The sequence below is a fragment of the Carya illinoinensis genome, chromosome 8 (assembly GCF_018687715.1).
Source record: "Carya illinoinensis cultivar Pawnee chromosome 8, C.illinoinensisPawnee_v1, whole genome shotgun sequence".
NCBI lineage: Eukaryota > Viridiplantae > Streptophyta > Magnoliopsida > Fagales > Juglandaceae > Carya > Carya illinoinensis.
Window position 1 is genome coordinate 985,772 of NC_056759.1, and position 26,573 is coordinate 1,012,344.

The 26,573-nt window shown below is 35.8% G+C and overlaps 4 protein-coding genes across 7 annotated transcripts; 3 read left to right on the forward strand and 1 right to left on the reverse strand.

The window, feature by feature from the left end:
* The first annotated feature begins 815 nt into the window (after window positions 1-815).
* On the forward strand, window positions 816-6,428 carry LOC122319261 (homeobox protein knotted-1-like 3). 3 transcript variants are annotated; one of them, XM_043137250.1, is made up of 6 exons: window positions 816-1,997; window positions 4,023-4,143; window positions 4,696-4,889; window positions 4,972-5,103; window positions 5,681-5,817; window positions 5,889-6,428. In XM_043137250.1, exons 1-6 carry the CDS (start codon window positions 1,167-1,169, stop codon window positions 5,926-5,928), a joined length of 1,455 nt encoding a protein of 484 aa, XP_042993184.1. In that variant the 5' UTR covers window positions 816-1,166; the 3' UTR covers window positions 5,929-6,428. The 3 variants fall into 3 exon arrangements, with proteins under 3 accessions (XP_042993184.1, XP_042993185.1, XP_042993186.1); XM_043137251.1 differs by having other exon boundaries at window positions 817-1,997; window positions 5,892-6,428; XM_043137252.1 differs by having other exon boundaries at window positions 817-1,997; window positions 5,900-6,428.
* A 2,371-nt stretch (window positions 6,429-8,799) lies between these two features.
* On the forward strand, window positions 8,800-18,282 carry LOC122319260 (neurochondrin). Of its 2 annotated transcripts, none has more exons than XM_043137248.1 (18): window positions 8,800-8,962; window positions 9,041-9,227; window positions 9,724-9,886; window positions 10,871-11,007; window positions 11,936-12,039; window positions 12,192-12,287; window positions 13,266-13,359; window positions 13,691-13,811; window positions 13,918-14,117; window positions 14,562-14,653; window positions 14,725-14,780; window positions 15,223-15,312; window positions 15,468-15,567; window positions 15,917-16,021; window positions 16,105-16,177; window positions 17,190-17,353; window positions 17,651-17,705; window positions 17,871-18,282. In XM_043137248.1, exons 1-18 carry the CDS (start codon window positions 8,960-8,962, stop codon window positions 17,963-17,965), a joined length of 1,935 nt encoding a protein of 644 aa, XP_042993182.1. In that variant the 5' UTR covers window positions 8,800-8,959; the 3' UTR covers window positions 17,966-18,282. The 2 variants fall into 2 exon arrangements, with proteins under 2 accessions (XP_042993182.1, XP_042993183.1); XM_043137249.1 differs by having other exon boundaries at window positions 8,807-8,962; window positions 9,050-9,227.
* Window positions 18,283-19,088: 806 nt separating this feature from the next.
* LOC122319262 (hydroxyproline O-arabinosyltransferase 1-like) lies at window positions 19,089-22,869 on the forward strand. Its single transcript, XM_043137254.1, has 8 exons — window positions 19,089-19,709; window positions 20,370-20,437; window positions 20,551-20,752; window positions 20,841-20,938; window positions 21,023-21,092; window positions 21,549-21,620; window positions 21,824-21,937; window positions 22,549-22,869. Exons 1-8 carry the CDS (start codon window positions 19,293-19,295, stop codon window positions 22,606-22,608), a joined length of 1,101 nt encoding a protein of 366 aa, XP_042993188.1. The 5' UTR covers window positions 19,089-19,292; the 3' UTR covers window positions 22,609-22,869.
* Window positions 22,870-23,939: 1,070 nt separating this feature from the next.
* On the reverse strand, window positions 23,940-26,174 carry LOC122274771 (40S ribosomal protein S11). Its single transcript, XM_043083796.1, has 6 exons — window positions 26,044-26,174; window positions 25,902-25,942; window positions 25,505-25,605; window positions 24,481-24,625; window positions 24,310-24,399; window positions 23,940-24,201 (listed from the first exon to the last, which is right to left on the reverse strand). Exons 1-6 carry the CDS (start codon window positions 26,053-26,055, stop codon window positions 24,111-24,113), a joined length of 480 nt encoding a protein of 159 aa, XP_042939730.1. The 5' UTR covers window positions 26,056-26,174; the 3' UTR covers window positions 23,940-24,110.
* Between the last annotated feature and the right edge of the window lie 399 nt (window positions 26,175-26,573).

Here is a 26,573-nt window from a genome sequence, read left to right on the forward strand (position 1 = left end):
AATAAATTATAAATAATAATAAAATAATAAATAATTATATTTTTAAATGATTTGTAGGCAGTAGCTAAGTAGATTTGTACAACGAGAGAAACAGTACGCCGACGCGCATAGACATGGTCGTTGCTACGGTTAGAAAATAACTTCAGCTCCTGCTTCTGTCTTGACTCTTCAAGCAAAGCAAAAGCAGAAAACCTGACCCCAACGTAAACCAGCCGTGTGTTCACCACGCGCTTCTTGTCCCAACCTCAATCCAGAGTCTCTCATCCCCAAGACCAACTGTTTTGCCACGTTAACTGTCCTGTGACGTCCGATCACATTAATAATCAACCGACGACCAATAGAAGTCCACGCAAATACAGAGTTTTTCCGCACTCTTTTTTAAATTGATATATATAATACTACAAAAGCAACGTCTTGTCAACAAATAATACAATATTGATATTTGATCACCTTAATAATTAACGATAATTAAAGGGCAAGAGTTTATAATCATCAGCCTTTAGGTAATAAGCATTTTAAATATAAACATTTATTTCTTAATATTTTTGAAATAGTTAAAAACAAGGGGTGGGTTGGATAATGGATAATGTGTTTATTCTTTTAAGCCTCAACGCCACGTACGTTATATTTATTCATACAAACCTTAAGACATGATATATGCTGATAAAATGAATAAAAATGAGGAGGTGTACAAAACCAATCCCATCTATGTTATGTTCTGATTAACGACAAAAACGACAATAATAACAACGACAACTAACAATTATAAAATGGAAGGAAGAGTTAATGACATAATCACTCGCTTTAATTAAAAGACTGGTTAAGTAGCCAGAACCTGAAAACCATCCTCCTCCATCATTTTCAGACTGGAGCCGTTTCTCGACCTTTTACCTCACCCGAAAACCACTCTCACAAAAAACCACCTACCCTACCGTCTCTCCCTAAACCTGCAGCTCCAGTCTCTCTCTGCATCCCCTCTGCTTCCTTTTTCGTATCACTTCTTTCTCTCTCTCTCTCTCTCTCTCTCTCGCGTTCGGTTCTTCTTCTTGGAAGTTCGTACCTGTGCAAATCTTGTTATATTAAAGCCATGTACCTCGTAGTTTTCCAGGAGGAGTTCTCGTAAAATCTCTTTCTTTACGTTCTCTCTCTATATCTCTGTTTCATTCATGGCGTACCACAACCAGCTCTCCCAAGACCTCCCTCTTCAGCACTTCGCGGACCAATCCCATCAACGGGAAGCGCAAAACCAAGGCTTGCCTGATAACAGTGCCTTGCGCACCATCTTACCCGACCAGCTTGCCGCCCACTCCTCCCCCTCTGACCCCAGCTCAAAATCCGGCTCCAATCACCACCACCATCATCTCCAAACCGCACCCAATTGGCTCAACAGCGCTCTTCTCCGTACGCAAGCCCAGTACAACGATACCTCGAACACCACCGCCGCCGGCGCCACTAACAACAACAATAACACAAACAGCACCAATTTCTTGAATCTCCACACCGCCTCTGATTCAACCGCAGCCTCTCAATCCTCCAACCAATGGCTCTCCCGCCCCATCCTTCACCGAAACCACAGTGAAGTCATCGACGACGTCGCATCCGCCGGCGGCGGTGACCCCATGATCGCCGCGACCATGTCCCGCGATTCGGCCGAGAACTTGAAGAACAACGGTGGAAACGACAACCTCAACATCACCAGCGGCAACCCAAACAAGAGCGAGGGAGGTGTGGGAGTTGGTGTTGTGGTCGAGAGCGGGGCAGACGGAGTGATGAACTGGCAGAATGCAAGATACAAGGCCGAGATTCTGTCCCATCCGCTCTACGAGCAGCTGCTCTCCGCCCACGTGGCCTGCCTCCGGATCGCCACGCCGGTCGACCAGTTGCCCAGGATCGACGCCCAGCTCGCGCAGTCCGAAAATGTAGTCGCCAAATACTCGGCTCTCGGACATGCGACTCCGAGCATGGTTGGGGACGACAAGGAGCTCGATCAGTTCTTGGTACGCTTTTTTCTCTCTGCTGTCGTCGTTTTGTTGTTCAAAATTCATTGATTCATGTGTTTGCAATTGTTGCAAATAAAAGCTTTTTATACCAAAAAGTTATGGGTTCACTATTTATCTTTTTCATCTGTGTGCACCAACTTGGCTATATTCTTCTGTGTTTCATCAAACTCAGTTGGGTTTACAGTATTTTGTTGGAAAATTTCCTCTGAATGACAATTCTCCGACTAGAAATTCTTGGTGATTGAACTGTAAAGTCTGATGCACCGAAAGATAACTCCACTACTCCAATCTGTTTTGTTGCGTGAGGATTGATCGATTGGTGGTGTTAAGAAAGACCACATCTTTGCTCATGGAATTCAATTGGGACCCAAGATTAGTTGGCCTTTCGTGGCTTGTTATTTGAAATTGATGGTGCAACTTTTTTTCATGAAGCACAGGGAAGGATGTACTATTTAGTTGTAAATTTCCGGGTTGGTAACAAACGATTTGATAGACTGTCAAGTAAGTATTCCATGAATTGTGAACTCTTTTACGAAGCATGCCTCCTTGTGGCCCATCGATTTTCAAGCATTTCTGGGTATGGGAAGCTGTTGAGACTGAGTTACGGCCAACTATACGTAGACAAGAAAGAATAAACAGATGAAGCTACAGCAAACAGAAAGATCTTGACATAGTTAACGCTGCCCTCCAAGCTGAAAGCAGATCAGATGTGTCTTTAACCGACAGATTATTTTTCTCAAGTTTTTCCTGAATGCCAATAATTGGACGTCCGAATGAAATTTACACCACGCATCCTTTTTTGTAGCCTCAATTCAAGTCATAAAAGATAGGAATAGAAACTCCTAGTCTTTTCAGCCAACACAAATTGAAAAGAAAACCCCGAACACATGCGTTCTATGGATAAATATACTTGGAAAGAAAAAAAAAATCATCGAAAGTTTTCAAGGTTGCTCGGTTACTGCAAAGTTGGGCTGTGAGACGTGGTGGTGATTATGACTGGATAAATGAAGGAAACTTTGATGGATGAACATAGTCGCTTAAACATCTATGTCACTAAATAAAACAAGGTTCTGGGCTTTTGTGAAGGAAATACAGATCACAAACTGAGATGTATGAATTAGAGGGCATAACAACCCTGTGCTAGAAAGCTATATCCTAGATACACAAGTTTTATTTTGGCATGAATGAGTACATCTGAGGTTTTCCGTTCTCATCATAAATTCAAAGGCAGCCGAACATCATTACTCAGTAGTTGTAGTGTATCGTTGAGAAAATATCTTGACTCGCTTCCTATTATTAAGTTTTAGTGCCTGTTGGAAAATTAGGCAGAATTCTAGTCTTTGCTATTTTCAAATCCTGGATAGGGAGGGAGTAGATTTCCTCTCCTTCATTTATGTACTTCGTCCGCGAGGTTAGTTTTGGAAATACTAAAGAAAAAAAAAAACTTGCCGGCACACAAAGGTTTCAATGTCAGTCATAATCTGGCTTGTATGCAGCGGGATATTGCTGGACTGCTAGATTCATGCATGATACTTACATTATACTAAGGTATTTCACAATGTACTATATTTTTCTTTATTGAAACCTTAAGTAAGATTGCATATGGTATTGTCAATTAGTTGGAGTGCCTAGTCAAAACTTCTGAGTACATGAGATGGGTACTTGGGGGATACAGGAAATGTTATTTGGAACTCGATATCCTCTTCATTCAAAGTTTCTTTCGCTTCATTTTTTTCTCTTTCAATTTTGACATATAGGATAGATTATCCATCTTAAAGCGGAACAATGGCAAGATTCTTCGAAAATACTTCTTGGCTAAAGGTTTCAGTTTATGTTATTACCTATGTTTCTAACTAATAAGGTGACATTGAGTTACAGGGAGTAGCTTAAAAATTAATTTAAGCTGTAAAGGCTTCCATGCCTGTTTGTTCCATGCATTCATACCTTTCTGTCCCTATGACTATTTTGTCATTGGCTGTCATGATAGAATTGGATTTTTTATCTTCTCCTTTGTTAATGTAGACACATTATGTTCTGTTGCTTTGTTCCTTTAAAGAACAACTGCAACAACATGTTCGAGTTCATGCAATGGAGGCAGTAATGGCTTGCTGGGAGATTGAGCAGTCCTTACAAAGTTTAACAGGTAATATTCTGTTCTATTCCTATTCTAGTGGATGCTCCATGCTAGTGTAATAAGAATACATTTCAATGGTTGGAAAATTTCTTGCAGCTGCCCAATATGCTTCCCCTTTCCATATTGTGGTGACAGTACTTTTAATCCAAGGTTTCTCCTTGGCATGGCTTATGTGGTCAATTGGCCCTCAACTTGTGATGGGGGCACTTAAGGCTTGTTTTGATGCTAAGAATATTTCAGAATATATGTGAATAGTAGTGAAATAGTTTGAAAATATCTGAGAATTCATAAAAAGATAAAAGAATATCTGAGAACATTTGTGTTCCCAAGCAGGCCCTAAGTTAACAGAACCCATTATTAATTTCAAGGAATTCTAGGGAAAATGAGTGGTTAAAATAACTGTATTTTACTTGAAAAGAATGAACTAATCCTTAAATAAGCTGCATGTGGTTATTTAGATGTATTCACATATCCATATTTTTTTACACTGATCTGCAAGCAATTTCGCATGGAATAATCGATTACCAAAGCTATAATTGCTCCTACATGCTGCATGAACAGGCGTCTCTCCAGGTGAAGGTACAGGTGCAACAATGTCTGATGATGATGATGAACAAGTAGATAGTGATGCCAACTTGTTTGATGGAGGTTTGGAGGGTCCAGATAGCATGGGATTTGGCCCTCTGATCCCAACAGAGACTGAGAGGTCCTTAATGGAGCGTGTGAGGCAAGAGTTGAAGCATGAACTGAAACAGGTAATTGGAATTATTGTTTGCAATGTGTATTATGGCATCTTCAGTGTTGCCACCTGAACATTGTTCTCTTTTTCTTTTTTAGGGATACAAGGAGAAAATTGTAGACATAAGAGAGGAAATTTTACGGAAGAGAAGAGCAGGAAAGCTTCCTGGAGACACTACCTCTGTTTTAAAAGCATGGTGGCAAACACATTCGAAGTGGCCGTACCCCACTGTAAGTTTTGGCCAGTTGGAAGTAGCTGAGGAATCTTTTTGGAGTTTTGCTACACTGACACACAATCTGGTGTGTGAACACACTAATTGGGGGACCCATTAAAACTTTAAAAAAACGTAAATACCAATCATTTTTTAACATAGCTGATGTGAAAAGTTCTCACATCAGCAGTGTGTTGGGTGTGTACCAAATGAGGCTTGCAAATAGATTTTTTAATCTTTTTGAACCTATAATTTGACATTTTGATAGGGCAAAAGGTCTTATGGGCAAGCCACTAACTAGAGCAAATATGATCGTCCCCCCCCCCCAACACCCACAAAAAAAAAAAAAAAAAAAAAACGTCTAGGGTTATACTTTGGTCAAAAACCACAAATTCTCCTTCCTAACAAGTGCAAACACACCCATACAAACACGAATGGTTACCACCCACGTACAATTTGTATTTAAGGTACATGGTGAAACTGCTTTTTTAAGAAATCCTTTTAATGGGTAAGCTGCTTAAGAGTTAATTTCATCTGAGTAAAACGAATGCAATAATCCTTGAGTGATCCATACCCTGAATTTTATGAGCTTTCAGGAGGAAGATAAAGCAAGATTGGTACAAGAAACGGGATTGCAATTGAAGCAGATAAATAATTGGTTCATCAATCAGAGGAAGAGGAACTGGCACAGCAACCCTTCAACTTCTACTGTCTTGAAGAGCAAACGCAAAAGGTATTTCAATTTAGAGAATGTTTGTTAGTTTGAATTTTCCACGAGCTTTGCACCAACCAAAATTTGAAAAGAAGTAATGCAGGTGAAAGTAGTCGTGATCGTTTTATGTAATTGGAAGAAAATTGAAGAACGATTTCTCAAGTGAGCTCTGTTCGTGCTTCTTCTCAAGAAATCAATCCAACATACTACTTAAAAAACTGTGACTGCACAGGACTTCATGGTATGACTATGGGCTCAAGTAAAACACTCCAATTCTATCCGAAAAGGCAGACATTGAGGATGAGGTTGGGACTCGGGATTTTGAAACTGGTTTGTGACATTGCACATATATGCTCGAAGGCTTTAGACAGTTTAGTGCATATGATGCAAATCTCATTAGGAAATCCAATATTTTAGAAATTATAATACTGAAAATGGTTTGGATGCCTCAGCAAGATTATGATTTTTGTTTACCTTCTTAATGGCTGTGAATAATAATGGTGAGGGTTGTGGGTATACAGTGTAATAATCTGTGCATGTTACCTTACTTTTATACGTGATTATAGCTTTAGTTTGAAAATTGTATTGCAGAGTTAAATTTGTAGCATATATTGCATGAAAGTTTTTTTACAGTTTGATTGTTGATGGCTTGATCATGATGCTCTTTCCAGCAACTGCAGTGCCATAACTGGCATGAAATATGAGTTTGAGGTGTATTTTCTTCCTTTTACTCTCTCGGATATTGTTTTCTCTAACAGAGGTGCTAATTTGTATATCAATGCAAATGCCGTTACCATGTCAAACTGTAAAAGATAGTCCTAGAGCCCGTCTATCGAGTAAGCAAAATGACATCAAGATATACACAACATTCTTGTCTATTGAATCCATCATCAAATTGAAGCGGGTAACTCTGCAGATGATGCTGATACCGATTCTTCCTTTTTCTTGTTAATACCTCTAATGCTTCCGAAAACTGCTTGATGTCATTGCGTATGCAGATATCTGTGTATGCCATTGTTGTCATTTGGGTACCATCTGAAGTAAAGTCTCACACCTAAAATAATTCAAGAAAATATTTTTCTAGTGTGATGGAATACCACTGAGACTGATAGAGAAGCCCATTTTCTTCAACCCATTCATTCTCTTCTAATTCAAAACTTCGCTTCACTAATGGAGGCCCATTATTCATGTGGATTGGCCGTGAGAGAGAGAGAGAGAGAGAGGCTCTGAGCACGAACAAGAAGCTCTGAAACTGGATTTTTGGATTTAAAATGGGAAGTGGGATGTAAAGGTGAATATGTATTTAAGACCCATTTTGTATTTCTATGCAATTACTAATTAGCTATTGAGTATTGAGGAGAATTGTTCGTGAGTTCCACTTTTTGCACGGCCCTTTGTTATTGGACATGCCTACACCGATCAATCAATCAACAAAAACAAAGATCCTTAATCCTCAGTATTTGCTTTGTTAGATGCTTGAGGTGTTAGTGTGAATTAGGATTCTTTCTTCGTCCGTCAGAATTGCAAATTTACTTATAATGAAATTAAGGGAAATTTTGTTAAATTTGAATTTACTTCTAATGAGTTTGCTTGATTGCATTATTTAATAGTAAAATGAATTATAAAATAGTTGAAAATGAAAATACAAAATCACTATGAGCAAGCGTTGTCGATCCTATACCACTAGATAAAGTAATTATATATATATATATATAACATTTTTATGAAGTGGCGTTATCATATCAACTTGTCGTAAAATGAGTTGTATATCCACTCATTTATTCAACTATTGGCTAGTTTGGTTGTTATAATGTATTAAGATCAACTCAGTTTAATCTAATTTTAAGTTGAGTCTAGCATTCAAACACATAATTCTTAAATTACTAAATCCATCATAATTCAAAACATTTTTACACATGTGATTCACAATCTTTTTTAGCTTCCCATAAATATTACTAAACTCATCTTAACATCTAAACACATTTGAATTCATCTTAGACGAGCCTCACAGAACTCACTAATATTCATAAAAAATTGAGTTCAACATCCAAAAGCAACCTTAGTATCACAAAACAAATAAATATTTTAGTCACAAAGTGATTATATAAAAATAATTTCATAAATTAATATGGCTTAATGTAATTTGTTAGATTATAAAGTTGCTCATACTGTAAAACATATCCGACATATCATATGAAATTACGTCGGTTTGTGAGATTATTTTTGTGTAATCCATTTGTAAAGATAACTTATAATTGTTAATTTAACAACAAGAGAAAAGATGCCTTTCCATGATGTAAAATTTCACTTGGCTTGAATCTGTATAAACGGTGATGACTCTTTCTTATTGCAATTTAGACTATTAGTAGTAATTTCAATAAATTTTAACCAAAATTTGATTAGAAAATTCATTTTTATAAATATTAGCTAGTCACTTTTCACAATACTAAATAATAGATTTAACAAATCTATTATTATTATATTAAAATATTGATTTTGATCTTTTATTTATTTTAATTATAATTATAATTTAAATATTTATTCATTATTAAAAGAATACAAATTAATTTTCTAACTTTTTTTAATTTTTTCCAAATCAACGTCTTTTTTAAACAAAAATTGTTGAACTTTTTTCAAATCATAATTTATACAACATATTCAAACCCAAAGCCTTAGAATCAGTCAGTACGCACTACCCCCAAGGTTGCAACTTTCACACCATATTATAATTAGTAAAATTTTATGTGCAGTCATTTTTGCGGATATTTTTGTACACTCCAGTGATATGGTTGGTTGTGTATTAAAAAAAAATTAATCCAGCCAATCATATAAGTGGAGTGCGCAGAGAGTGTGCAAAAATAACTGTATGTAACATTACTCTTATAATTAACATTTTCTTCTCGTGCTGAGATCAAAATAGTGAAAAAATAAATTATTTTATTTTAGAATAATATTTAGCCAGCGAAGTAGTTAGTCTATAATTTTGTTGAGCGCACTGTAGTACTCCGGGCAGACATCGAGTGATCGTCAACATTCTCGGCCCCCATATAAGAACTCTTTTTTTATTATTTAAATTTATTTTTCAAACAGAAAGAAAACCCTCCAGAATCTCCGTTGAACTTCCATTCTCTTCGTTCGCTTCACTTGCAGCTCCACAGCTTCCATGGTGAGCATCTCTCTCTTTCTCTATCTTCCATTCTCTCTCCCTCTCTCTCTCTGAGGGTTCCTTTTGCGTAATTTACAGGACTCACAGCCGGAACAATCTCCGTCACTGGAAGACTGCTTGAAGCTCTTGGAAGGCGAGCGGGATGAGCAGCGCCTCGCCGGTCTATTTCTGGTCACCAAATTTTGCAAAGGTGACGACAACGCTTCGCTTCGCAGGGTTTACAACGCCGTCGGATTTCACTTCCTGGATCGTCTGCTTAGAACTGGTAATTTCTGAATCCCCCGTTGGATTTCGAGAGAAGAAAATTTTGAAAACCAATGCTTTTAAATTCTAATTCTTTTTTGAATTAAGAAAACCAAGTTGTTTTACTAGTCTTTGTTCTTGGTAGTTATTACAGTCTCGAGCATATTTTGTTTTTTAATTGGTTAATGAGATTGATGCGTTTTTTAACTTCTCCTTTTTTAAAGAAAAGTTTGATGAAGATGAAATTACATCTTGGAATAATTTCTTACTACAATTTTTTTTTTCTCGTCTTCCCGCTTGGTTCAAGGAAGACAATGAAAATTAAGAAAGTAAAAAGCCAAAATATTTTACGCTTGAATTTTTCCAAGTTGGAAGACCCACCTCAACCGAAGCCATCAAGGGAATCGGTTGAGTGAAGTCATCTCCTGCTTTGGTTTCAAATATTGGACAGTGCGGTATTCAAGAAATTGAAGCTCAAACCCTGAATTTTGCGTGCATGTGTGAATGTATGCGATAAGGGATGGGAAAAGGAAGCGTTGGTGGCAGTGGAGCCGACAACCGTGATGCATACTTGAAGTTATCTATTACCGTTCTTGCTGCCTTGTGTCGTGTGCCTGAAATTGCTTCTTCAAAAGATATGAATCTGAAGATTCCGCTGATACTAGAGATAATGTCGAAGGAGTAAGATTTTGTCATTAAATTTTCTTTATAAATTGATGAATTGGAACGAGCCCAAGCTTGAAAATATTTCCAAAATTCTTATCCTGTGTTTATTCTTTCGTATGATTTCAACCTGAAATTTGACCAACAGATTTTGTTATTGTAGCATAATTTTTAGTTATGGCCTCTGAGAATATTGTTATGAGCAAGGAAGGGATTGGAGCTTCCTTGCGTCTGTTATTAACATCTATGATTATTTACCAAAAAAGGAATGGATTAGAGCTTAGAGATTATGAACTGATAACATCTTTTCACATATCAGAAAAAAAATATTTTGAACCGAAAAGGCAAATTAGTGTAATATGTAAAGCCAAGCTTACTCCTGGGAAATCAATTCCACCACCACCACCCCCCAGGCAGGGCGCAGGGGGAAAAGGAAATATCAAAATAAGTTTGTTGTATTTAGTTTTCTTTAGGCTTTTATTAATAGTTTGATTTCAAATTGAGCTGTTCATACTTCAAGTTTGCTGTCATGTATGCATATTAAAAGCAAATTGATTGACCATGATTGTATTATATATTAAATGTTGTACATAGTAGCCTCAACAGGTGTGAGCTCTAAGAAAGTCGTCTTACTTCATGGTCACACAAACAAAAAAATACATAGTGATGATGTTCATTGTTGAAATATTCCAAGAGATGTGGTTTCCTATGACTTGAGTGTGAATCTTGGCTGCATTGTTTCAATTGGCTTGATCTCTTTCATTATGCTTATATGGGATTTGGTGCTTGTCTGCTGTTTTTGCTTAGTGATATCTGTTTATTTGCCTTTTGTTTTCAATAATGAATTATCTATTCTGTTGATTGTGCATTATTTTTCGAAAGAACTTGGGTTCTATATTAAATTTTAATGGTGCCTTTTTCTTTGGTCTGGGAATTCCTTTTTTGCTCAGAACTGTTCACTCATAGTTCATTGTTGATTTGTGGACTTCCTTTCTTGTTCAGCTCAGGCTCATCTGTGCTTGAAGAATGCTATGAATTTCTCTACCTAGTATCAACTGCTTCTGAAGACGGAGCCTTGACATTGTATGAATCTGGAGTAATGAAAGTGTTGACTTCTCAAATATCTACTTTTTCAGATGGTGAGTATTATTATTCTTCTCTAGTGAATTTTATCATTAATCTTGTTGAAAATTTTCATGTGTGGGATTCATTTGTGAAACATCTGATTGAGACAGGTCATGTGTAACATTACCACTCTTATACAGTTTTGAGGGTCAAGTCATTAGGAGTATAGGGTTAAATCAGGTCTTATTTTGGATTTTATTTTATGAACTAATGTTCGTATCATTGAAAAAGTTAGGTACTTCTCACGTGTACATCCTGTGTAATTGGGCTAGGCCTCCTTTTCTTATGCATAAAAATCTTGATTACCTGTCAAAAAAAAAAAACATGCACCTGAAGGGCTAGGTGCCAGAAGAAGGGCACTTCCAAACCCTGAAGTGAAGGGAGTGCAGTCAAGCATATGCATTCAATTATAAATAATGGTTGGATAAAAAATTAACATTGCTGGATAGTATTTTGGGGGAAATCATATAAAATATGAATTGATAACCGCTAGGGGTTGGCTTAAGTGGTAAAGGCCTTTGCATTTTCCCCTTGAATTACCCGAGGTGCACTTGCTGGAAACTCCTTGCCAAGGGAAGGTGGATGAGCATTGATTCAGTGTTTTTTTTTTCTTTTTTAAAGAAAATTGTTTAAACAAATTTGTTAAAAATGTTGTATTCTGTCTTTCTTTAACAGTTTAATTATTTGGTTTTGTGGTCACCGACCAAGTTATTGCGTTGAAGTCTTCCAATCTTGTTGACCTAGAGATCCGAAGTGACTTGATACGTGTTTAAAAGAGAGAATTTTAGTTCAATCAGGCATGCTGTGCTTTGCAATTTGTGCTAAGGCTCTATGTGGCTGTTGTGCTTAAGCGAGTCTGACAATTTTGACATTATTAGATTATGAATTTGTGGTCTTTCATCTAATTTTAACAGAAGTCATACCCTGCAAAATGTTGTGCAGATTCTCATTTAATGGAGATAGCTACAAAACTCGTGATGTTGATACTGAGCAAGCTGTCTTTGGATGTCATTGCTAAGGACTACTTATCTGAGCTCTCGGTGATTGTAAGTTTAGCCATTTTTCATTTTTTTTTATGTTAAAGTTGTGTTTCTGTTATCAATCATGTGGTCTATTAAATTTGTAGTGACTTGGTTTGCATAGCTTTTACTCTTTACAAAAGTGAACATTTTTTTTTATCATCTTTCATTTGTTTTAGGTGTCAACAATGGCGAGGCCATTTGCAGTGTTGCAGAATTCCTTGAAATTTGAATTGCTCCACCTACTCTGTACCATCATCTCATTGAATTATTTGGTATGCTGTATTCTTTTAAAGTTTTTTTTTTCCCCCAGATATTTTAGTCTTAATGCTATTGTATATATTAGTCTGAATGTCAAATACTGTTAGTCATAATGATAAAAGGTTTGGTGCAATGTTCATAAGTACACCAATGAAAGCTCCAGAAATTCAGATTGAACTGTGGGGATTTTATCAATTGGGTGGGTGGCTGCACCCATACACCTTGACTATATCCGATTTATTTCTTGGTTCTCAGGAATATAAATTGGAAATATGTCTGGAAATTGCATATTTGATCTGTTGTATGAGCTTTGAAATTTTGGGCATGATTTAATATAGTCATTATATTTGTATTTATTTTTTTCCTCTGGTAAGCTAGATGTGAACTTAATGGGGGTTTTGAACCAACGAGTTCACTCTGCACCTTGGCTAGAGTTCGTTGACTTTAGTTTGTTATATGGAAGGTAGTGAAACGTCTGAGTCGATCTCAATCTCAAAATTTCTCATAATTTCCTTCCCAAACATCACTTGAACACGAACACTTTTCAATTTCAAATCTTGAGCTTTTTCATTTAATTATTACCTAATCATTACAACTTTCCCAAACTTCCAAACAAAACACAAAAAACAATACAACTTTTTCAAATTTTAAAACAAAAATTATATTAAAAAATTATATTCAAACAATATGTTAACTTCAAATATTTTTATTCAATTTTTTTTTCTCTCACATTTCCCAAAACCCAATAAAACATTTTAACTCAAACCATTTCACTACCATTCACGGAATTCTCATCCCATTACCCAAGCATCCCTTTAAGCAATGAATATGAAGCTACTCATAGGTATCCTCATTTAATTCTGTACCTTTTAGGTTCAGATCATGAATTTGCAAGTTATGTTTATAATCATTGCATCTTTATATTATCATGTATATGCTTTCTGATTCAACTGATTATGAAACTGATTGTGATGCGTTCTTTGTACTTGCAGGCACCACTACATGATGCCCTTCGTGTAATGCCAAACGGAAGTTGGTCATATTATATGCGTGATGGTATTGCAGCCATCCTACACAGTCGTGTTGGTATGTTGAACTAATTTTTCATTCATACCATTTATATATAGTTTTTCTGTATTTTTTGTTTGTTCTAATTTTTCCCAAGTCAAGATTGGGAAAACATGTTTTTACCCTTTTCCTCCCATTCCTCAAGAATGTTCTTTAAGATTTCTTATATCTTTATCATTTGAGGGCAAGAAAGCTCTCTGTGTTTCTTACAGCATTCATCTTTGTAGGGGGTGTGTGTGTGTGTGATAATGCTTTATTATTCATAACCCACATCCCTTTTTTTTTTTTTTTTTTTTTTAAATTCTGTTGAAAAGCATATTGATGCCCATTTTTTCCCACTCTTGTACAGCACCCGCAGAGAGGCTGGAGGCTCTTATGTTGGCTGAGACTATGGTAAACATACTTGGGGGGCAGTGGTTGCTTGGTCAAGTAAACTTGCCTCATAAAGAAGATCTGGTTCCAGTTGACAGGTAGGTGATATGTGTAAATGCTATGGTTTTAAAGCCATCCACATCAAGTGTGACGTGGTTCATTTTCATACCTTTTATTTCCTTTATCACTGCATTCTTTTGTCAGGTTTCTGCTGCTTGTCTTAGAGCAATCAAGGGTTGAAGTTGCTGTTTTGCTTAATGAGCTTGCCTACTTGAAGTTTGAAGCATCTAAGAGTTGTTCATCTATTGCTGAGAAGATTCTTTTAAAGCAAAGAAATGTGGCTATTGCTTTTTCCTTGATGGAGAAGATAATTAAATTAATATCAGACACTGGTGGAAATGAAGGTACACAAAAAAATTCCAATAGTAGCCAGCTCATAATTCCATTCTTTTTTTAAATTAGTTATAGGTTTGTGAATATCCGTGCACTTGAATTTACTTGATTTGTGTGATCGCATTAGTATTTTTTTGGGGGGCAGTTATACATTCTCTTCAAGGAAGATTTTTGTGTTTGTGTATGAGAAATTATTACATTTTGCATATAAAATTACATTTATCTTATGTGCTATTATATTTCACTTGTATCCTCAAAATTTGAGTTTTTTTTACAAATTTAGTTGGCAAATCTTGTCTTTTTAGTATTTAGTACGCATTTAAAAAAAAAAAAAAAATACTGCGGGTTACTTGTATGTATGCTATCTGTGAAGTTTGTATCTTAGGGTATGCTGTTGTTTAGGTTTATAGTTTGATCACCTAACTGATTTCAATAATCTTTGTGGTCATTTTCAGGAGACTCTATTGATGAAAGCACTTTAACAAATGTGATCAGGGCACTTAATGAGACAATTAGTGTTGTTTTGGAGTATTTACAGGATGCAAAGGTAAGGTAGTGGTTTGATGGCAATAAGATTTCATGTGTTGCCTTCGTAAATTTACCTTTTGGATTATACAGGAACATGGACAAAGGAAAGGAGATGATCTTCTTGCTTCAGTGCGGATTGTTGGGAGGTCTGCTCAAATTCCCATTTTATTCGCATAATTTTTTCTTTTTTATCTTTACAGTGAACTATGATCACTGTTATTTTTCCTTTAATGCCACATTTATTGAAACTCCCTGTATCAAGCTTCTGTTCACAATCTTGGACTAAAACTTCCATTTTGTTGACTTCTTTTGGTAGAAGGACAAACTTCCTTTATATGTTGCTAAATATCCATTACAAACTAGGCTAAGAGGCTATACAGGTCAGCAATGTTTTTTGAGAAGGGTTTTGCTTCATACAAACCATTCAATTGATTTTACTTATAAAAAAAACAAACCATACAATTGATTTCCCTAGAAAGAGAGAAACTTCCACCTTTACATTGCATGAAGAACTGTTCATCATATGGTATTTGATAAATTTTATTTAATTTGAAATTCACCAATATGCTAAAAATGTATTTGAATCAGCTATCTTGCAGAAGCACCCTTTGCATGCAAAGAGAAGATCGAGGAACTATTAGAGTATATGCTTTTGATCGAAGGTGAAGATGAACAAAGGTTTGAGAGCTTTCAAAACATAATTCCTTGATGGACTGATAATTAGTTCTTTGGTTTTGGTTTTCTTTTCTTTTATGTTCTTGGTATTTGTGCTGTTTTTTTTTTAAGAAAATAGTTGGAGAATGATTTTTGCTCAAATTGTTTATGAATTGCAGCCCTTTCTACTCAATATGTTTTTTGCTTCCAATGTTGTGTCAAATAACAATGAAGATTGAAGGATGCAATGCTTTGGCTTCTTCCGGAGGGCATAAAGCTGTAAGCATAATTCTTCTTCTTCTTTTTTTCCCTCTCTTGAAAAGTAAGATAAGTTTTATTGATGATCAACAAAAAGAGATATACAGGGGAGACGGCAAGCTGTAAGCATAATTCCCATTGATACATGGAAGTGCATCCTTGTAACACAATGTGAATGTTGTGGCTTCTTTAATACTCATGATCACTTGTCTTTTGCCTTCTATCATTATTCTTCTACCTAGCAATATATCATTTGATGGCTATGGCACTGTAACATAATGGAATTATCTTAAAATTGGGGAAATTCAATGGAATGATTTGTATTAAAGCACTTCTATTAATCTTTTTTGCCTATTGATTTTCTTTGCAGGTTATGGAGTGCCTCATAAAATTGATTGGCCCGGATAATCATATGGTTGAGAATGACAGTTCTGTCTTCTTGGCTTGTGATACAATCATGAATCTCCTGTTAAAGGTGGTTAACATAGTCTCATAATGCATATTATAATATTGCTTTACAACAACACATAACACATTTTGCTTCTTTTTCATCAATAGAAAGAGCACGTGCTGTTGTCATTGGACGAATCAACTTATGTTCATCTTTTGAAAGCATTGGCATATTGGACAGGTACCATTGTCTCCGTGCAGCTCCTATCTACAAATTTGCATCTAAAGTGGGAACCTATGATGTGAAATTTTTTTGTATTCCAGTGAAATATTAGACTTCTTTTCCTTAAGGTTAATTTTCTTGCATGTTTAAATAATTTTCAACATTTTCTACCTTTGTTTGTAGTGTAATGTTCACTTATAAAAAATGTATATAGCATAGTGTCAAATTGAACATAAAGTGGTCCTGCCTCATGAAAAGTATCCGAGACAAAATAGGGTTATAATTTATGGATAGGAAGTTCGTTGGAGTATGTCAACCATATAGTAAGACCTTCTAGAGTGTAGCGGTACATCCTGTGTACTTGGGTTGTGCCTATTATTGGTAATAAAATTTCTTATTAATTATTAAAAAAAACATATAGTAAGTTCTAAATATTGAGAGCTGGGAAAAGAGGGTGCTGGAACACCCTGGTTACATTGCTATCTAATTGGTAAGAAAGTGGGCGCTAAAACCAATGATAAAATGTGATCTTTATTGGTAAAGGAAGAATATAGACAAATTCATCTGGTATGTACCCCCACATGAACTTTCATACGAATCTATATTTATTAGAGTTGCTTTTGTTCAACCTTATGTTCACTTCTGTTTTCTTTACATCATTTTTCCACCCAAAACAATCTCCAAATACTAACCCCTTTTGACACTTAGACGGAATCTATACTTAAATTCAGTGCGAATAATTTAGAAGCTTAGTAAAAATGAAAGAAGATATGACAAAAACTTTCAATAAAAGAAAATATAAATACTTGAGTCCTAATCTTATAAGCTGGGAGCTTGAATCACTATAACCGAATTCTGAATGAATATATTAGAAGGTGACCGTTGTGATCCCACAACTGTATTGCATGGTCAATGATGTGCTTATTTGGATCCCTTGAACTTGCGCCCTCTAATACTTCAAAATTTCCTTTGGGATGAAATATTGCAATTATGTAAGCATCTCAGTCAAAATTTCTGAACTTGTTTTCAGAGGATACTGAAGACCTATCGGTTATTATGATGGCTTCAAGCATTTGTGCACTGATATTTGATTTCACGTCAGAGAAGGCTCTTCTTAATCATCCCAACTTTGATGGTGGCTCTCTTAATGGTCTGTCTAGACTCATTGCGAGAAGTTTGGCTTCAGGTGGACAGGTAAATTGCATGATGTATAGCCCTCTTAATAATCCTTATGCTTTAAATGTGGGGTGACGTCCAATAGCCAGAATTATAATTTTGGGACAAGAATGTGCTACGAGCTGCACAAACTTGGGATTGAGCTGTAGCATTCTTTTCTGTTGGAAATTTGTGATCCAGGCTTTTGAAGTCCGATAGTTGTTTTCAAGGTGCCTTGGAAGGTTTCCACTCCTGCCTGATGCTTAAAGCAATAAACGATACCACAGACTGATTATTGTCTACTTATATGCTGTTATTGCATTTAATTAATTGCAGGATATGTCTGAAGATGCCAATGCAGAGGCAGATCTATTGGAGATTGTTAATGCAGGTTTGTGAAATTCTCACTTCTGAAATTATGAATTCGTCAGTTTATGTATAAAAAGTGTCGACCTCTCTGTTTAGAACTGTGGATTTCTACTCGATTGAACTATCTTTCAACTTTCATCTACTTATCTTGAGATCCTGTTCAAGTGGTTTTGGGGTGTTCTTGCAGGATACACGCGATGGGCTCCTAGGTTCCCCCATATAAGAGCGGCAGTTGAGATAAATTCTATTTTGTTGCCAACCGAAGAAATCAGGAGGGGATGATGATCGTTTCTCTACGATCTCGGTGCATTGATTCTACTCCACTTTCATGTGGTTATCACCTGTTTTTTTTGGGCATGCTTTTCCAAGTTGTGTATGGTTGCTGGCTTTCCGAGTTTTATAACATGTAGAGTTCAGCTTTCTTTTTTCCGAAGGAAAAATCTTCCTTCATTACACCGTAACTGGCCCCGTCAGCTTTCAATTTATTGAGCCTAGATCCTTGGGGAGATTGCTGAACCGTTGCCTAGAATACCTTTAAGATCCGATTTAGACAAGGATTATAGAACTCGGGCTCTATTTAATAGAATTTTTTTCTGTAATTACCTTTTTTATGGTACAAGAGAATCCGCGCGCCCGAGTTTGGGTTGGGGGCATGGCAAACTCTGATATCGTGGCCCAACCTTTGATCGGACTATTGCACCCTCAAAGCATTCTTGCAACTTGGAACTCGCACTTCTTGCACCCCAATTGCGTTAGCTATTAACTGCTAATGGAACAAAGAAGTTAAGTGATATTGATTTTGATTTAGGTTGGTTTGGTAATAGAGAATTTTGATATGCGAATTTTGAATTTTAAAATTAAATATTAAATATTATTATTGTTTTTAAATTTGAAAAAGTTAAGAAAAAATTAAATTATTTATTATATTTTTTACAGAGATTTAAGTAATTTGTAATGATGAGATGAAAATTTTGAATTTGAGATAAGAATTTTTATGTGTCTGTTCGCCTTATTGGATTTTTTTTTTTTGTTTTTTGTTTTTTTGGTCTATTTACAATTAAAGGCAATGCCAAATGATTTTCTAAATATGTAATTATAAAATAAAAATATTTTATTTACAAAGAGATTACGTAATAGTAAATTTATAAATTGATTTGTTTTGATATAATACGTGAGATTTTAAAATTATTTTTATTATAAAATAAATTTAACAAATATTATAAAATCATATTAATTTATAAATCTCTTTTATGTATCATTCTCATTATAAAATTTGAACAAACGGAGTACGAGTGTTTTTCCTTTGGATTTTTTGATATTCATTAGGCTGTTATTATGTTTATTTTTTATATTTGTCAGCGATTCATTTGGTCATTGATTGCCTGGTCAATGACAATGACTATAGAGAGAGAGAGAGAATTGAGAGTTGCTAAAACCCGACTATGCCTTGACAGCTAAAGGCGACTTTTCCCTGTCGACGCCGACGCCATCTTCCCCATCTCTCCTCTCTATATATTTCTGGACTCTGAAATTGTTTTGCAACCAGATAACACGAATCCATGGACACTAGAGAGCTCTGAGAGTGAGTGAGTTATTCAGAGAGATAAAAATGGGTTGCGGTAATACGTTCTTCACTGTCCTCGTAACCTTCTCAGTAGCTCTAATCACGTACAACATAATCATCTCAGCCAATGCCCCTCTCAAGCTCGAACTCCCTGGGCCTTCTCGATCCTCTTCATCGAGAATATCTTTCGACCCCATCATCAAGATGCCGGTGGACAGATCAAGAGGTGGGGCCGGTTCAAAAAGTCCAGGGCGTCTGTTCCACACGGCGGTCACGGCCTCGGACTCCGTCTACAACACCTGGCAGTGCAGGGTCATGTACTACTGGTTCAAGAAATTCAAGGACAGTCCCAACTCCGAGATGGGTGGGTATACGAGGATCTTGCACTCTGGGAAGCCCGACAAGTACATGGACGAGATCCCCACCTTTGTTGCCCAGCCTCTTCCTTCGGGATTGGATCAGGTCGGTCTTCCCCTAGCTATTCCTTCCTTTTCATCAATTTATCTGTACTGTGTGTTTTACTTTTGGTAGTGCCTGTTTTTTGGAAATTTCAATTCAATTCGGGTTTCCGTTGTGGGATTTTAAGTTTGTGTTATTTTGTGGATCTTTGAGGGTTATCAAACATAACACGGCATCATAAGGAGGTCTATAATCACTTTTATGAGATGCCTAATCACAATTACCATCGGGAAGAAATACAAGACATGGTTACAAAGAGCAGAAGTCTGCTATAGATGGGAAAGTAATTATAGATGCACGATTTACCATTAAAATCCCTGGATAAACAGAATTGTGAGTACTTTTTTTCTACTCCAAACATCAGAGGTGCTTAACCACTTTTTTTTTCCCATATGAGAGATTAACCCGTAAAGTGTAGCTTTCAAATTGTCAGGCCTGTGAGTATCCTGTTCAACTGTTAGTTCTTCGGCCATTCTCTCACTCACTGTTTGGTTTGATAATGGACAATAGTTCTCCATAACTGTGAGGAGTAAAATATGAAAATGAAATTGAAGTGTAGTGACTTATTTTATGCGCTTCCTCTTTTTGTTCCCCTTCAACTCTGTTCTTGTTGGTTGGCAGTAAAACATAATCTATTGCCTATCTCACATCTCGCAATTGCAGGGTTATATAGTCCTCAACAGACCATGGGCGTTTGTGCAATGGCTTCAAAAAGCAGACATTAAAGAGGAGTATGAAACTCATAATAACCTACTTTTGTCTTTGATGAGTTGATTTTTCCTTCTGGTCTCTCTTGTTCTGGCTAGATATTAGTTTACATATACTATTCATATGATGTATCTAGCTACATACTGATGGCGGAGCCGGATCATATCATCGTCAAGCCCATACCAAACTTATCAACAGACGGGCTTGGAGCTGCATTTCCTTTCTTTTATATTGAACCTAAGAAGTATGAGTCAGTACTGAGGAAGTATTTTCCTGAGGACAAGGGACCAGTAACTAACATCGACCCAATAGGGAATTCCCCTGTCATAGTTGGAAAGGTATGTATTGTGATTTGGAGTAATGAAAGCAATGGCAGTCTGTTTTGGTTTCTTTGGCCTTTTCTTGATTTCTATGATAAATTAATAGGAATCTCTCAAGAAGATTGCTCCCACGTGGATGAATGTTTCCTTGGCAATGAAGAAGGATCCTGAAACAGATAAGGCTTTTGGTTGGGTGCTTGAAATGTAAGGGTTCTCTAATCAATTCAATTTTGTGTGAATTTTGAATTAAATTATTGACCTCTAGTCCCTGTCCCGTCACATATATAGGTATGCTTATGCTGTGGCATCTGCTCTGCATGGAGTTGGTAACATCTTGTACAAGGACTTCATGATTCAGGTTTGATGAGATAACCATTCCTTTTATTGAGTGCACATACTTTGTTTAGCTTCTACAATTTATCAATCTACTAGTAATTGGTTTTACCATTGTCTAATCATGAATCATCAACACCGAGGAAAATTGAAGTAATTACTCTTAATCTGAGTGCACTTCAATCTTGTGGATACAAGCTTGATTACAATATGCTTGGCATCTTCTGCCATTTCTTTATATTAGGCATCTTTGTAATGGTACAAAGTCATGAAATTTTTGTCAAGGGAAGTAATTAAGGATTCAGTGAGAAAAGATTTATACACTGCATTTATATAACATTTATTCGCACTGACTAAGTTACTATCTCCTGTCTAAAGAATAAAGATAGTAACATTTATTCTCCTGTCTAAGTTACTATCTTTTGTTTCCCTTGTCACTGTATAAATTACTGTTAGTTGGCTGTTTTGTGACATTTATCAGCCTCCATGGGATACAGAAGTTGGCAAGAAGTTCATAATTCATTACACTTACGGATGTGATTATAATATGAAGGTAGTTTTCTTTTTGTGACTCATTTTTCGTATATATTTTTTGGAGTTAATGTTTCTTGGAGAGATGAGACACTTCAAGATTTTTTCTTGGGGGGAGGGGGGTTGCTAGGCAGAATAAATGCCTATCGGTTTTTTATTTATTGCCAATTTTACAGTTTCCAGTTTATGAGAAGTGTTTTCTACACTGCATGCTATGATATATAGGGTGAGTTGACATATGGGAAGATAGGAGAATGGAGATTTGACAAAAGATCTTACGATGCTATCCCGCCACCACGTAACCTTCCATTGCCTCCACCTGGTGTTCCAAAAAGTGTGGTAAGTTCTATCTCACCAATTAAGTAGGAAATCTATTGTTGGCTTGCTACATAGTTCATCTGGTTTTATTTCATTAATTCATTTCTTTTTAACTGGGGAACTCTTCTGCTTAGAATTTTGAACACAGAACTTACAAACGGTCTGCTTAATTAGCCTGACCAACATTTGGGTAAAATGAGGCTCATGGCATATTTTTTTAACATGAAATTGTTTGACCCAGGAACTATGCATACACGCTACCCCTTTACCAGCTGAGGTTGACCCTAGGACAGTAATTAGTCACATTGACAAAGAAGCATGGTTGAGTTGTGGTTTTAGGACACTGTTGTTTTATGGGCTCACTTGTTTACACCCCAATCAAATGGGGTTGGGAGTTCTCCCTTCGAGGTAGACAATATTTAACGAGTCTCATCCACCCTACAACTTCTTGAAAGCCAAGCGTGGGGTAGCGTGCACGCTAGCGACTTGCTACTTTATGAATGGAGTTCATACACGCCTCCGCACACATACAAATACAAAGAAAATAGTTTTCAAGAAATGATATTTGCTTCAAGAGGTTTCGAAATTTCTTCCCTGTTTTTGGTTTCGATAGGCTAGTTTATGCGATGCAGGTGACACTGGTGAAAATGGTCAATGAAGCCACAGCAAACATTCCAAATTGGGGATCGTAGGGACGAGATCTGAGGCTAGGTTTCTTTAGACATGGCGCCATGTTTTGAGCATGGACGCACGGTATTCGTACAGATTTTGTGTACGTGAAAACTGTTGTTAAATACTTCTTTTTTATATACAAACTGGATTGCATACATTTTCCCCCTATGATGGGTGGGGACGGGGAGTCCATAAACTGTAGTTGGCAGTCTTGCTCCACTCCCATTGTCCATGATGCTAATCTTCTTAGGTTTTCGACCCCGTACGGACGGACTTCTGCATTTTGTCCTGGCAATTCCTTAAAACATTCCACTCGAGCTGGGAAGGGTTACAATCCCGAGCGGTGCTACTATCAGCGCTGAGTTTGATCGCACGTTTTTTTTTTTTTTTTCACATTTTTTAAATTTATTTAAATATCTTTTTTAAAAAAAATACACTAATATACTTAAAATCAATTCCTTAATCACTAAATTAAAAAAATAATTATGACCACCACTTTGAGGAGGGGGCAAATGGAGAGGGCATACAAGCATTTCTCTACAATCTCATATATAGTATAAGAAAAATGTCAGAATATGTGAGTTTGTCTACTCATTTTGATCTTTTTGTATTTTTTTGTAATATTTTATCTTAATGATAATTGAGTGGCTTTTAATATATTAATGTATTTTTTTATTTTTCAAAAATATTTTAAAATATTTAAAATATATGAAAAAGAAAAAAAATTAAATAAAATATGAAATTTGTATACGGATACGCTCAAAACTAAGCGGCACACTAGCACCGCTCATAATATAAATGATCCGAAGAAGTCGAAGCCTAACATCGTAACTTATATTATTGATTCAGTTAAAAACAAAATATGATAAGAGAATATGATAAGAGGTCATTAAAAAATATTCTTAATTCATTTTATTTCATCATTATAATTTTTTTAATTTTATTACAAAATATAATAAACAATTAAATTAATTCAAATTTTAAAATAATAATAATATTATAAAAATAATATTCTAATAATATTTTATTCAATTTTAAACTTCCATCTAAAACATATAATCTAGTCCAAACAACTTTTTAATGGCATAACTACTTTATCTGGATCTTATCTCTATGGTGAAATACTTACCACCCATAACAACATAATTAATTGGGTAATTACACGATCTAAGAGTTTCAAAATTTGTAATAATAGCTGACCCTTGAATAAATTAGATTTTATCATCCAAACGTTTATTGTGGTTAGAGGATTCTAATTTTCTAAATGAACGTGATTTGCACGGTTCTTTGGGCATAACAGAACCACATGTAGAAACAACTTAAGAAGGATCTCACAGAAACTTGATCGACATGGCAAAAACTCGGTAACTAATTGAAAGGAAACATAAAACAAGTCATGAACACATTCATATTTTGAAGAACTAACAAAAGAATAAAAAAGTATCGTCTGGAGGGAAAAGCTCGATCTAACATCATTCTCTTCAAATCTGATACTCTTCTTAGACCTTTCACAAGGGATAACTCAGATTCCAGTAAATGCCTTCTTACCGCCTCCAGAAGAACCAGCTGGTATCACCTTTAAGACGTTAAACCTTACTGTCTTTGACAATGGCCTGCAAAAGATGGGGAATAAAATATAAAATTAACCATAAACACAAGGTACCCAGGAAAAACTATTAACCATAAAATGTATCACAAAATGCTTAAATTAATATCTAAACCTGCACTGGCCAATGGTGACATGATCTCCCTCTTTCACACGGAAGCAGGGGGATATATGTGCTGCAATGTTTGAATGCCTCTTCTCATATCTAATATTTAGCATAAACGGTTATTCTTATCACCCGATAAACACGAGAAGTAAATAAATAGTATAGGTAAATGGTTCTTACCTTTGGTATTTCTTAACAAAATGCAGGTAATTCCGCCGAACAATGATGGTCCTCATCATTTTGGCGCTGTGGCAAGTACCGGCAAGGATGCGACCCCTGATGGAAACACTCCCAGTGAATGGGCATTTCTTATCTATATATGTACCTATAAAGACATGGCAAAATTCTTGTTACATAATATTAAAAAACATATACAAAATAACTAACACTGCAAAAAGAAACTGTAAACCCCTCAGGATCACCCATAAAATTAAAAACGGGGAGACAGAATAATGATCATAAATTCATAGGAATTTAAGATTACAAAATCCCTTTCATTTGCTCCCAAACAAACAAAACAAGTTGCAAATTCCTGTCACTTACAGTGCAAATTCTATAACCGAAAGAAAAAACATAGGATTAAACCATCACATTCTACATGAGTTTCAATAGCAAAATCGTTAATTGAAGGCATATCAGATTCGACCATATTTCATAAGAAATAAGTTTGGTAAATCCATATACAATCATATGATGTACACAACCTCATAGTTGAGATTTCAAAAAGATCGAAGTTACTAGAACAAAATGGTTACGTATCATCGAAATCACATAAAAAAGTGTATCATGGAAGTAGCAAGAAGATCCAAGTCAGATGAGTTTCCAAAAAGATGAAATTACAACAACAATAGTCTACAATGGATCGACAAAGAGGGACTCTGGGAAAGATCTGCTGGGCCCCGAGGCTAGAAACTATTGCTTGCTCTCTGCAAAGTCTCATTAGGCACAAATACACCCAACTATTGAGCACACGATAATTGAAACACAAAATAACGTTCAAATCCAACAACAGATTACACTCTACTATTGAGAGCACAATAATTGAAACCAGCCAAGACAGACAAAACGAAACAGAATGAGTTCGGCATTGACACCAATAAACACATTTCGAAAGGCACAAACTCCTAGAAGCTAAATAATAAATGCCGACAAAATCAACAAGACATGAATCGCATCATGAAAATGTATCGCGCGAGGTTAATACCGTCAATAGCCTCTCTTGGAGTCTTGAACCCCAGCCCGACGCTCTTCCAAAATCGGTTGCCTCCTTTTCCAGGCCTCTTCCCTTTCCCCGACTTCTTTGAGCTACGCAATTTTTCATCAAAATAATACGAAGTGTTCTACCAAATTTTTTACTTAAAAAAGCGGTATTCACAAACCTATTCTGTCCACATTTGATTGAGGAAAACGGAAAACAACTCATAACACTCGAGTACTTTTTTTTATATAGGTAGAAGTAAATTTTATTGATATAAGAGGCATCGCCCGAGTACACTAGATAGCACTCGAATACTAAATTACATTGATTTCTTTGCCACTGTTTACCGAGCAAACAAACGGAGCATAAATAAGTCAAATCAAACGTAAATGCAACTACTTACCAGAGGAACACCTTGGGCTGTTTCAAGAACGCCTTCTCCGTCTGTAACGCACAAAAATGGTGATCTCAGAATATTAATAAAGCAGCCTTACTAATTACAATATGCTCCGATAGATAGAAAGAGAGGAGTAAAGAGATCCAACCTGTTCCGCCATGGTGAGGCTTTGTGAGTACTTTAGGAAGCGTAGAAGCCGACGACGCAGATGAGGCGACGAAGAAAATCTTAAACCCTAGCGAAATGAGTGTTGACTGTTGAAAGCTTATAAGTGGAGCCCTACATTCTGTAATGACCAAACCACCCTCAATATAAAAAAAAAGGGAAGGGGGGGGGGGGGGAGGGAATTTTAATTTAGAACAAGACTTCTCATTATTTTAATTCTTATTATTCTCTTATTATTTTATAACATATCATTAGATGAATAGAGATTAATTATTATATTTTATTTATAAATTTATCATTCAATATCATATCATATCATACGATAATGAGAGGATAATAAAAAATAAGGTGATAAATAAATTTTTTAATTTAATTTAAATATTTTAAAAAAGGATAATGATGCTCTTGCAATTTTATTACGATTATTTTATAATTTATTTTGAATTAATTAATTTAATTATATCTTTTCATTAAAAAATAATTTTAATATTACATAATTACTTTTTATTTTAA